This window comes from Epinephelus lanceolatus, chromosome 9 (genome assembly GCF_041903045.1).
Source record: "Epinephelus lanceolatus isolate andai-2023 chromosome 9, ASM4190304v1, whole genome shotgun sequence".
NCBI lineage: Eukaryota > Metazoa > Chordata > Actinopteri > Perciformes > Serranidae > Epinephelus > Epinephelus lanceolatus.
The window spans coordinates 8,328,844-8,342,115 of NC_135742.1; the positions used below are offsets into that span (position 1 = coordinate 8,328,844).

The following is a 13,272-nucleotide window of genomic DNA, read 5'->3' on the forward strand; positions in this document are numbered from 1 at the left end:
GAGGGAAATATGAAGAAAAGAGCAAAGATAAGCAATCAACCAGGACCAGTTTAAATATTCCTAACACTGGCATCATCTTTTCAAATTAAAAATTAGCTGTTTTAGTGATATACTTCTTCAATGTCTATGGTGGCTGCAATTTTTGCTTCAGCTCTGATGGCATTTCAAGGTGAACAGCTGATTAAGTTGAGTGACAAATGCTGGAGCAGAAATGTTGCACATTCAGGCTTTAATAAGTCTTTGCTGGCAGTCATTCTCTAGTTGTTATAGAAGCTACAATTTATTCTCTTCAAGGTGAAATCACAAACAAAACAAGTTACAACTCCTGCATTGGGTTTATGACATCATATGTTATTATGTCCTTGAAGTTATTTTTAGAAGCAAATTAGGACATTTAAATTAAATACTGTTTATTTCTTCCTTTCTTCTTTCTTCCTAACAACACCAGCAGATGTACTAATTAATTCTCTGATTGTTTTTTCCTTTTCTACGTTTTAATTTTCAAATACAATATAAACATCATTGTCCGATGACACCATTCACATATGTTTGCCTGTGCAATCCCCCAAATCAGCTATCAGATATTCACAGGCAACACCTGAACAATCTAATCTTCCAGGTGGAAATATGGAGATAAAATAATATATGACAGAGAATTAGTAGTGTTTGAGTTCACACGTCCGTGGCTTGTTCTAAAAATGGGCTGCAACATGCCACGCTGGCTTTCTCCAGTCCTCTGAAAACTTTAAAACGAGCTGTCTACTCAGCAGCAAGGCCGCCTCACGGAGGGTTTTCAATTTCACTTTTATGGAATTTGATTTCTGTCAGCCTGTAATATGTCACCCGTATTGTCCACACCATCAATTCTCCGACAGCTTTATAAACTGTTATTTAAGCTACACTCAGCTCTTGTATTAGGCCGTGAAAAATACAATAGAGATTGGACTGGAGTCTGAAAGTGCACTGAGCTTACGGTTTGCAGGACACATACAGCACCAAACAAAACTGTCTTAGTGAAAGTTGCTTTACAGAAAAGGCAAATTTTGTTGTGTCGTGCTTAGAGATAAGGTTTACATCGGTGGTCATGTACAGGCAGATCCACATAGAGTAACTTGCTTGAACTGTCAATGTGATGCCAAATATACATAAACCTTTTTCTGGTGGGGTGGGGCTGAATACTATTTTCACTAAAGTTTGTAGCCTTAAACTAACAGAAATCTGCGGAGTAATCTAACCAGTCAATCCATGGTCATTGTGTCAGATTAGCCAATTACAGAGTCCTGAATTCTTGATGTGACAGACTATTGGTTCGTCCATGACCAATCATAGCTAACTGCCTTTCACGACCTATGTGATTACATCGTGTAGTGTTTGGGATTGATTTCGGGAACAAGAATATAAACAAACAATGGCATCTGACGCAAACTGGTTTGTATTGTTCAATGTCAAGAGGCATCCATATACAGTATGGGGAGTTGGTTGTTGTCCTCTACAATTCACAACATATACTCTGAACCCACCATACAGTTGTGGACTTAAGGTTAAACTTTATTCATCATGTCTGTAACTGTTCATGTATTAGTCCAGATTCATTCAGTACAAGACGTTTCATTGAGTACGTGACTTTGGATATGCCAAGTGATACATCAAATACAGGTTGTTCTGAGATGTTTGAATGGCTGTTTCTGATATTATTGTACCGACTTTTTCCTTTTTTTCCTGTACAAGCCCATCTCCAGACAAGAGTTAGATCTACCAATCGCCTTGCTTGACACTCAGGCCACATCCACACTTTTTTTTTAAATTTAAAACTGCATTTTAAAATGCAAAACAATCTCCATACACGAGCATTTTAGCACAGTTTCAGAAATAATCTTTGTCCATACGAACAAGCCTGAAAACACATATCACATGACCATTTACATACATTAGGCATGTGCATGCTGGTGTAAACAGAAAGCGGCTATCTCATTTATAAACATTGCGTCCGCACAAAACGAGGCCTGAAAGAGGTGTACACCACTTCCCACACAATAGTTGTGATGTATAAAAACAGACTTGATTGGGGCGTCAGTAGCTTAGTGGATAGTGCCGGCGCCCCATTTATAGAGACGATGCCTCGCTGCAGCGGTCACAAGTTCGACTCCGGCTTGCAACTCTTTGCTGCATGTCATCCCCCCACTCTCTCTCTCCCCACCTCACATTCTTCACTCTGTCCTGTCCATTAAAGGCAAACACGGCAACGCAGATGGTGAGGTGGAAGCCTGCTTGTAGAAACTGTTGAATATTTTTTGGCGCACACCATTTTTGGCTTTTGTTCATATGTACATTTTTAGTATCCTACGCATTGTTTCATAAAATGGGACCCCAGATCATCAACGCAGCTAAAAATTCTACGGAGATGGTGACAATTAAGACCGGATATTTCTTTGCTTGGACCAATGACGAGGTGGAACTGCTACTGAGAGTAACACATGAGCATATGGCGGTCAATGGGGTGAAAAACAGACTGGAAGTCACTGCAAAACAAATATGGCTCAATATTAAAGCAGTACCGAAGGCGTTATCCATCACCGGAAAAAGCTATAGCAATGGGAAAGGAGTTTCCACGCAAGAAGGATGAAATCACAAAAGGTATCGCTCTAATGTTTTGACTTGACTCATCGAGACTGACAAGACCCAATTGGGACGCAAACATGGATACCTGTGTCATAGTTTTCAGGGGTCTATTTCTACCCGTCTAGACTACAACGCAACCCTGGAGATGTCAAACGAATAAGGGGATCAACAGCGTTTTCAAAGGCCTACGTTTTAAGGGTTCCAAAAGCTGGAGTATTGTGGATGCATTATGCATTATAAAACAAAAAAGTATTCGTTTGGATGTAACCTTAGGTCTAAACAACGTACTGTATTGTTGAGATCTAGGATGTGTTCGTGTCAACTGCAACACCTAATCCTACAGATAGACTCAGGTTTTAAGGTTACGAGGAATGCAAATGAGAAGTCAAAGCCAGAAGACCCTCTCATACTATTCTCTATTTGGGTGGGTCACATTTTTTTTCTTCAGTAAATTATAGCAACACTGAACAAGTCAGGTAACATTTATCTGAGAAAATACCTCTAAAGTGAGTCTATTACTACCACTCTCCTCTCTGTGTTCAAGCAGCCAAAGGCCAAACCAATAACCAGCTCCCTGGGAGTGTTTATCACTTCAGATATGCTACAATACTCAGTGAGACTCAGAGAATATGGGATTTAAACATAACATCGTTTCAGTGCTTGAACTCCACAATAATGTTGGTCTGTGTGTGGCATCGTTCTATTGACATATTGCCTTTTGCTTTCTTTTAGATTACTTCTCGACCATATACAACTGATCGAGTGCCTTCATTTTTACACCATGAACGGCCTGCGAGCCACTGTTAGTGGGTTTCAAAAATAAATGAAAAGGAAATTCAATCCTATGTTTCCCCCACTGTACCAATAGCATAATTAACAGTGACCCCACGAAAAAGTTGAACCATAAATTTTGTGTACTGTTACACAAGAGGTATCAGCAGATTTGGTGGAAAAGGCAGACACAGTGAATCTGATGGCATATCAGCATTTTAGGAATTTTGTTTTAGTTTCTCCATTGAGATTAACTCTATAAGCGTTCTGCACAAGCAACACTGCACACTCTATCTGTCACTATCATAGATGACCTGATGATAACTTGATAAAAAAAAGTTAATTTCTAAATGCAGTTTCATGGCACAGAGCATTAGTAGGTAAACAAATCGATAGACACGTATGTACTGCAATGGCCTTGCCACCCATCCACAGTCCTTCCAAACTCACTGGCTAACTTGCTGACTCCTGGGGGGGCTTTCCTCCTTACCTCCCTGACAGAGCCTGTCTTCTTATCTGGCACCATCTCCTGTCTGGAAGCTCTACACCACCCTTATATTATCATCATCCACCTGCATGACAGCCAAGCACCACTGAGTGCACAGGAGAGGAGGTAGATGGCCTTACACTGATAAAGACCACAGTGTTTCCTTGTGGGTTTGGATTTAGTAGCGGGAAAAGCTCAAGACCTAGAGATCACCATATTATGACAATTACTGTTGTTAAGATTTGCTTGATTGGTGATGATTTAAAGGAAATTTATATTTAAGAAGAAGTTAACTGCTGGAAAGATAGTCTTTTCATAAAACTGGGCTGTCTATACATTAGAAAGAACTTTTGAAATTGGTGGTACATGACCAGAGAAAATAAAGGAAAGGGCTGTGGCATATGCTTTTGTTCAAGAGGTAGAAAACTTACAGCTATCAGAATGCACTGCACCAGACCAATAAATGCTCCCACTGGTGGGTAATATAATGCAGTCTTGGCTGTTATTCCATAGGAAACATTATGGCGGCAAGCTGATAACAACCAATCTCAAATAACAGCCAAACAGTGCACTAAAATTGGTTTTGAAGACATTTAGGCAAACAAATAGGCAACACAGTAACAGAATCTTGGTTTCTAGTTGATCAGTGTTGCCTAGTTATACCATTTGATCACAGTTTGATCTGCATTTGGGAGAGAGAAAAAAAGATCCACTTCTAAACACTTTAAGTCTGTGGTGGTGGACATACGAAAATGTGGAATTATAATCTGTAGTACAAGCAAAAGCCGTAGGATCAGCAAAGATCAATAAGTGAATGAAAATGACTAAGATGGAGGGGAGTTCACACCGCAGTTCATTTACAAATACTACCCACATTGTAATGACAAAACTAGTTGAAAATCTGCAAAGTATTCTTTTAATTTTAATGACATTTACACATTAACAGTTTCTTAAATGTTGGTAGAAAAAAAGAAACTACTAGCCTAAACCTAAACAATGTAGTTACAAATTGTCTAGTAGGTGGTAACACAACTTGATTGACCATGAAACAACACATTTTAGATCGTCGTCAGTGTAATGTTGTAGTGTTGTACTGCATATGGACCTAATTTTTATGCATATTAACTATTTACACTGTGGTATTTACGTCAACAAAGTAGCTAACTAACTTGCAAGTAACTCACTAACCAACCAACCAACTAACTAGTAAGTGTGGCTCAGAGGTAGAGCAGGTTGTCCTGTAATCAGAGGGTCAGCAATTCAATCCCCAGCTTCTCCAGTCTGCATGTCAAAGTATACTTGGGGAAGATACTGAACCCCAAATTGCTCCCTATGGCTGTTCCATCAGTGTGTGGTTGTGTATGAATGGTTAACTGAGTGGCAGGTGGCACTGTGCATGGTAGCTTGGTCACCAGTGTGTGCATGTGTGTGTGTGTGAATGGGTGATTGTGACATTGAGGTTTGAGTGGTTGAAAGACTTGACAGGCGCTATACAAGTGCAGTGCATTTACCATTTATCAGTAGAATAAAGAATATAATTGCAAGACAATGGTAATTTGGAGATGCACTTGCAATAAAATGTAAAACTAGATAAAACTGTTCAGTAAAGCCGTATCAAATTTATATAAATAAACATCCATTATGGCACTCTCTATTGTAAAGTGATGTAACACAACAGTTCAACTTGTCATTAATATTCATTAAAAACAGCTGTGTATGAGGCTCTTCTAGAGTGAAACAACTACAATGCTGTAGGTGAAAACTGACATTTAAATAATTAAATTTGTTTTATTTATGTACTTTTTAACAAGATGCAAAGTACACCTTCACTGGATGCTATAGTGGAAAAAAGAAACTAACTCAATGAACAGAAAGTCAATGAGAAAAGATGTCACAGACCCACAAAGTGCTGTCTGGATGGTGCTGAGAGACCACAGCAGTAAGTGCTTCAACAGCGAATATGGAGACAAAATTTAAAATTGAGTAACTCAAGGATAATCACTTCAGTTGGCGATGCTAAAACTGGAGTATAGCCCATTAAACTGTGGAGGTTTAGGACAGGTAAAGGAGACAGAGGAGACACAAGAGAAAAGCTTCTGATAAATAAATATGATAATTATTCTAATTCAGGTAATAAAAAACTAAGGTTATCTGCTTATTTTATTTCTAAGTAAATATTAAATCATTTTCTAGTTACAAATTATGCAACTGTGTGTTTGTGGCAACTCATCTTCAAAAAATCAGCTCTTAATGCAAATATAAAAAGAAGTAGTCCCTGAATTTGAATAACCATAGCACGTAGCCCTCTCAACCTGACAACTTCACTAAAAATATCATAAATCACAAAGCAGGATGGGTAAATTATGCTAAAGAGTGCTAACTGATTAGCATTAATGTGCTCACTTTCTCCTTCGAGCGCTGAGGCATAGCGGTTTGTTCCTCTGCCGACAGACAATACCATTAACCTTTGCAATTCAGGCTCTGCTGTGCGCTGCCAGGTTAGCGGAGGCAGTGACCCCAAAACTAGATGTTGCTATTGGGGGAACGGGGAGGGGGCGGAGAGAGGGTGAGCAGGGGTGGACAAATGTTGTTCATAAAAAACAAAACCACCTCATCTGAGATCACTGGAGAGTTATAGATCTAATTTGCTTCACGCACAAGCTCATCTCATTTGACACAATAGAGATACATTTAAGCATAAATCAGTGTGAATATACAGATGGGTGAATGAGGTAGGATACCAAGTGTGTGTGTGTGTGTGTGTGTGTGTTGGTGGGATGTTAGGTACTATCTCCCCGATGTGTCTCCACGTTATGCCGTACGTGTCGACATTAAAGCAGACACTCTCATCCATCTCGAAGGAAAACAAAGAAATAAAAACTTTATATAAATCATTACCAGATCTAAAGAAAATTAATTTCTCACGCCCACAAGCTTGCCTACGCAGTTACATGACTGTCATATCAACATGGTGCTTCCTCCCTTTTTTTTTTTTAGAAAATAAAATGTCCTTTTTTTCTGTATTCTGTAAGTCTTATTGTCTGTGTCAGGACATATGACTTTTATTGCTGTAGAAACAATTACTAAATTAATTAATTTGACAAGATGATTTTCTCTGTTTATATATTTTATATTTCAAGCATATGATAGGTGTTTTTTAGTTTTGTTTCTGAGAACTTGTGATGGGTAAACAATTCATATATTAATCAAAAAATACAGACTAATTTATAATTGTTACTTGTTACTCTAGCTGTGTTTAAATCCTCTATTTTGTATTTTTGCCTTCATCTGATAGTTGACAGCAGAGATAGAAAGAGGAAACATGGGGGCGAGAGTGCAACAAAAGTTACCAGCTGGAATCAAACCAGTGACGTCGCCATTATGGTATGTAGTTAGACTTGTAGTTCACTAGGAGGCCAATCCTTTTAACTAAGTTTTAATTTAAGAAGTATTTTCAAGGTAATTTTAGCTTATGGCTAAATGTGGTTCAATGATGAGACTAAACTGGTATGAACTCTCCTAATCATTCAACACCTGTCATAAGAGACTACTTAAGTCAGTGTAGTAGTTATATAGTAGATATTTACCAGCCCAATCGTCAGAGAAAATGTTCACATTGAATGTTTCTGGAAACATTTGTACATTATTTTGTAGCAGATATGTTGAAACCCTACATTTCTCAACTGCTGTGGTGAAGGTGCAAAAACCACTTGGTTATGGTCAGGAGAAAGATCATGTTTCAGCCTAAAACACCCACATTTGGTGACACAAAAGCCACTAGAAAAGAAGCGATGGGTCGGTAATATACACCCAGGTTCATTGGCTCAGATGCCACTGGGTAACAGCAATGTGTCAGTAAAAAACACTCGGTTCCATGGTTAAAATGCTGCTGGGAAATGCTGCAATGTGCCACTGAAAACACCAGGCTCGGTGCCACAAACACTGGTGGAAACGCAGTGAAGGGTCACCGAAAGACAACCAGTGTTGTTGTTTGTTGGTCTCAAACAGTCTGCAGCTTGGCAGGTGTCTCACCTAGGTGACACGCCATCCACTATCCCATCCGCCTCCCTCCTACACAGTCAGCTCCTATATTTCTTCACTTTGAAAACGTTGATATGACATGCATAAAACATATAAACGTAACATTTTCTCCTGGTGACAGGGTTGTATTTTCACTACAGCTGCAATCCTTTACTTCTTAGAGGTGAGCACCTTGCCATGGACACCTTGGCCTTCATTGCTGGGGCAGATGATGCCCAGATGTTCAATACAGGTGTAGTGGCACTACTTTGTGTTTTGGGGAGCTCTGATAGAAAGACTATCAGCTTAAATAGGAGAATGTTGAAATAATTTTCGAGGAGAACACAAGATTTTCTAGGACATTTAGGTTTTCTCTCATTAACCTGGACTGGAAAATTGTCCTGTTTGGGGTCAAACTGGATTGATATCTGCCTTTTATTAAATGTCAAATTATGATGAGAGGTTCCTTACTGACCACAGCTGTGGAAAACAGGATGGAGAAGTTGCAGAAAAGCAGCATTTGCTTTCTGTTTATCTTACATTTTCAGGTAAATGCTCAATAATATTTTTGTAAATATTTTTTTGCAATCTTGTATGCTGGTTTCAGATGAGATTTCTTGTCTCAAAATGGTCTGCTTCAGCAGCTTTTCCACCATGATAACAATAAAGTTATACTTAAAGTAAAAATATCCCATGCAGGTTACATACAGAGACATGAATGTGATATAATGACTTTGAAAAAACACAATTTAGCTCTAGCTGCAGGTCAAATTTGAAGTAACAAGACACATAAATAAGATTTTGAATTGTAATTAAGGCACAGAAACATGCACATACATTTTCCCTGCAGTGCTCACCAAGCAGTTGAAAGCAGTAGCACAAAAACCCTCCCTTGAAGCAAGTTAAACAAACATCGCAGGTAACCAACACGAAATACTTACTCTGAGCCTTTAAATAAACGCTTCAGTCGAGTTTGACTGTTTATGATAAACAGCAGAGTGGTTATAGTTAGTCACCTGGTACTGCTGGTAGTTGTACAGATTGCCATAGTAGGTGGGGTAGCGAGACGGCTGGTAGAAGTTGTAATAGGAAGTTTCCAACAGCAGGTCTGACTGTGCGTCAGTATGAGCCCGGGCACCGGCCGACGGGCTGGGGGACAATGCCGAGCGACTCCCTGGACAAACACACACACAGGGGAGACAACAAATAAGACAAAGATTGTCTCAGAGGCTTAAGTATGTCGTATTTTCAGATTATTATTATTAGAAATTTGGATCTGAGGATTACATTTATGCACTAGTTTTAGTTGTTTTTGTAGAGCTAACCCTGTTTTATGAATTATGTCTCCAACAGCAGAGCTCAAGCTTACTTTATGGTTTTTATTTGCCCAGCTGAGTCTTGACAACCAATTAATTAATAATAAAAACAATGTTAAACGATGACATTGACTCAATACAGATCAGGCTTGTAGTTGATCTTTTGACCAATCATTTAACAGGAACATAAGACATTTTACTTGAACTTTACAAGATGTTTCCAGTCATTCCAGCCCGAGCTCAAATTATTATCAACAGCACCATCTGCAGGTGACAGGTGGTTTTGATGCCAAATGAGTGGCCCAACACAACACAATACAGCATCACAATACAGAAATGTGGGTTGCCGTATCAGGATGAATGTGACCATCATCATCATCATCATCATCATCATTTCTCATTATCTGTTGTTCTTTCCTTATCAACAAGGCCACATTCTTCTCAGGCAGACCCTGATCTTTCGGTCTTACACAATGAAAACACTGTGCACCACTGGAGCCAGAGATAATGACATTTGTTGTCCTTGTTCTGATTCTTGTCATCAGTGAAACACAGAGTGCTCGACTCCTTTTTCCACCTCAGTCTTTGCTCTCTGTTGCCAAGCCAGAGCACCAAAGTTCACTCTCACATGAAGACAAAGCAGAAGACATGAGCAGCCTTGACCACAGTCATATTCCACCTCCTGAGGTTTGCTATCAGGCCGACAGGGAACACGATATCTTGTCTGCCTCCACACTACCGCCAAGAGAGACGTCAAAGATCTCCTTTCATGCTGCTGCCACCAAGATCTATTTTAATTTTCACTCAAATTTCCCATTAAATTGTCTCGTATTGATGGGATCTATGAAAATATTCTTGACCCCTTCACGTTTGCATGTTTCATTGTGGACTCAGTCCTGTCTTTTTTTTCCAGGCGGGTTTGTCTGCGTTCTTTTCCGTGTTTTTCAAATGGAAACTCCCACTCAGCCATCAGCGAAAAAGCCGTGACGTAGGTTACAGCGCTGAAGCCCTCCCCTCCCTCACCCGTCCACGCATGCAGTTCACTGACAGCGTAAGTATGTAGTGAGAAAAGTGTTGGTGTGGAAGATCTGAGCTTGAGGGTGGAAGATGGTGCTATCTTTATTATTATTAAACCTTTATTCAGCAAGGTGGAGACATACTGAGATTCAACATGGTACTGCATTTGTACTGTATAAACATGATAGATCCGTAGTCAGTGTATTACATCTTTTCTTGACAAATTAAATAACCATCAAAAGAACTGATAAAAATAATCTTCTGAATTTCAAAACCTTTCATCCCACTACTCTAAGAAGTGTAGATAAGTCAATTTCATAGATTCAATAGAAGATTTGTAGTTGTTCATAAAGACAATTAATGGAAAAAGTGAAATTATACAACAAACTTTTAAAGACTAGCTTCTGAAGTGGATCCGAAAGCAAGTTTCAAGTCAGCTGCTGACCAGGTTTTTCAAAGACTATAAAAAAGGGGGAACATTTATCTGCCACATTCTGTGAAATCTATGTTAACATGCACCAAACTCAAGTGATAAAATCCACAATACTGCTATGAATATCCACAGTACATTTAATCAGAAAACAGTGCGTTCTGTCAGTTGACATTACACACAGCCACAGACAGTGTCACTTCACTTCTCTTCATTTTAATCTTCAACAGTAAAATTTCAGCATAACCTTCAGCATGACCTCTTTCCTATTCTGTCAACTCATCTTCAAAACAGCATTTTACCACTTCAGCTGTGTTTCCATGCTGAATATATCAATGTGAATGTCCCCTAATGATTTTTACATACTTCCCAGCTGTCAGTTACATTTGTCACGCAACACACAAGAAGCAGAACAGTAAGTGAATATCATTTGGTGATACCTCACCTGTGACAGCAAAAGAAGAAGTGGAGGTGCTGGTGGGCGTCGGGGATCGTCTCTCCACAGTAAACAAGCAGTCTACTCCAGCTTCATTCTTCACCATCACCTCAGGGCCAGGCAGAGCCACAGGACTACAAATCCCAAGCTCCTCTTCCTGAGCCTGCTGCCGTCTCAGGGCGACCTGGAGGGGAGGAAAGGAAATAAAGACAAAACTTTAGCCTTATCTTCTTATGACTTTGCAAAACAGACTCAAAGATAATGCTACATAATAATGATAATAATAATAATTAGTAAATTATTACCGATAATTTTTCAGCTTTTTCTTTTGGTTGTCTTGTGCACTATGCTGACTATGTGTTATAATCTTAATGTTGTTTATTGTTATCTTACTTGCAAAGCAAAGCATTATTAAATAGATAGGAGTTCTTGTCATGTTATTGCTGTGTCAACCAAATACAACACTGCAAATGAAAATAATTCATTACAGATGTGAAAATAAATACATTACACGTGAGAGAAGTCATAAAATACTTGTTTGAACTTCACAGTAATACCAACACAAGGCATCAATATAAAAATTCTACTTCATGCTGTACAGGTTGTAAAGCTCCTTGAGACAAAGTTGTAATAAAATGTGCTACTAATAATAATTACTTGATTTGTCTTACTTTACTAATGCTACCAATGCACAGTTAATGACAAGTGCTGGTTTGTGGCTACTTACAGTTAAAGTTAGATCATCTAGAGCTGAAACTATTACTCAGTTCGACAGAAAATTTATTAGCAAGTATTGCAAGTGTTTAACACCACATTTCAAGCAATAAATAATTTTCTGTTTTTACATACTTTATATCACTGCACAGTGAAACTGGGGCTTGGGACGACACAAGCAATATTGGGCTCTGGGAAATTGTGCATTTTTCTAGACCAAAAAATTACATGTAGATGAGAAGATAATTAAAATGAGCCATATAATAAAACCCCAATTAGACCCTTGATGAAGTTATTTTTCAGGTAAATATTTGTTTGCTATGCAACAGGTGTGACTTGGCTGCTGTCAAATGTACATTTGGATAAAGAAATCTGAGCATGTATCAATAAATGTATATATTATTAGTTCAACTTACTTAATTTTAAAGAATTAAATTTCTGTTTTTAACTATTTTTTGACAACACAAGCAATTTAAATATAAAATTGAGCTCTGAAAATAAATTGTGCATTCTTCTAGACCAAATGATTAAGAAAAACATGTAGATGAAAGTATAATGAAAATAATCCATATATTCAAGCCCTAATTAGACCCTTGATTAAATCATTTTTTAGATGAATATTTGTTTAAATTTATGCAACAGCTGCTGTCAAATTTACATTGGGATAAATAAATCTGTACATATATATATATAAACATTAAATTTGTGCTACTTTCTTAATCATAAAACATGACTATCAATGAATCTTTCCCCAAAAAGACTTTTAAAAACCCTAAAATGTTACTTGAAGCTACAAACTACAAAGTTACAAAGTAAATGACCACAAAATATAGAAAATGTAGCTGGTGTAATGATATATAATGTTACTGTAGCCTACCTGTCAATTGTTTTATTTATAAACTGTGTGCTGTGAGCAACAAGTGTAACAACACACTCATAAAACATCCTTGAAAACACACAGTAACAGTTTATAAATATCTGTAAACTAGCTTTGTGTACATTAAGCTAACTAGCTAGCTAGCTTGATTTTGGATTAATGAGTTAGTGGCCTTGCACAAAAGAAAATTAGGGAACTTATCCAAAAGTACACAAACACAAAAAAATATATTTTTGTAAACAATTAAACGCCGTATTTTCTCTTTAACACCATAGAAACAATCTGTTTTGTGCTAAATCATCGTTAGTTTGAAGCTAACGTTAGCCGCGCTGATAACGGTTAAAATAAATCAGTTAATGAACTTACCTGGGCCGCCATGACTCTCTGTCTCTCAGCTATCAGTTTACATTTGGGACACTGGCAGTCCCTCCAGTTGCAGAAGCGCTTGTGTCCCTTCAGAGGAGACACATAGCCGTGGTTTCTACAGCGGGAGCACTTTGGCATCCTCGGGGATTTGTGGCCTTTGGATGGGGACAGAGGTCCGGGGCACTCCGGCACCTGCTTGCTCTGCTTATCTTTGCTCAT

General features: G+C 38.3%; 1 protein-coding gene across 1 annotated transcript in view; it reads right to left on the minus strand.

The window, feature by feature from the left end:
* The window catches only part of dmrt1 (doublesex and mab-3 related transcription factor 1), a 37,494-nt gene extending 24,222 nt beyond the window's left edge, over positions 1–13,272 (minus strand). Inside the window, 5 exon segments of the mRNA XM_033618418.2 lie at positions 3,881–3,940; positions 3,942–3,962; positions 8,914–9,071; positions 11,106–11,280; positions 13,054–13,272. Of these exon segments, the coding sequence (XP_033474309.2) occupies positions 3,881–3,940; positions 3,942–3,962; positions 8,914–9,071; positions 11,106–11,280; positions 13,054–13,272 (633 nt within the window).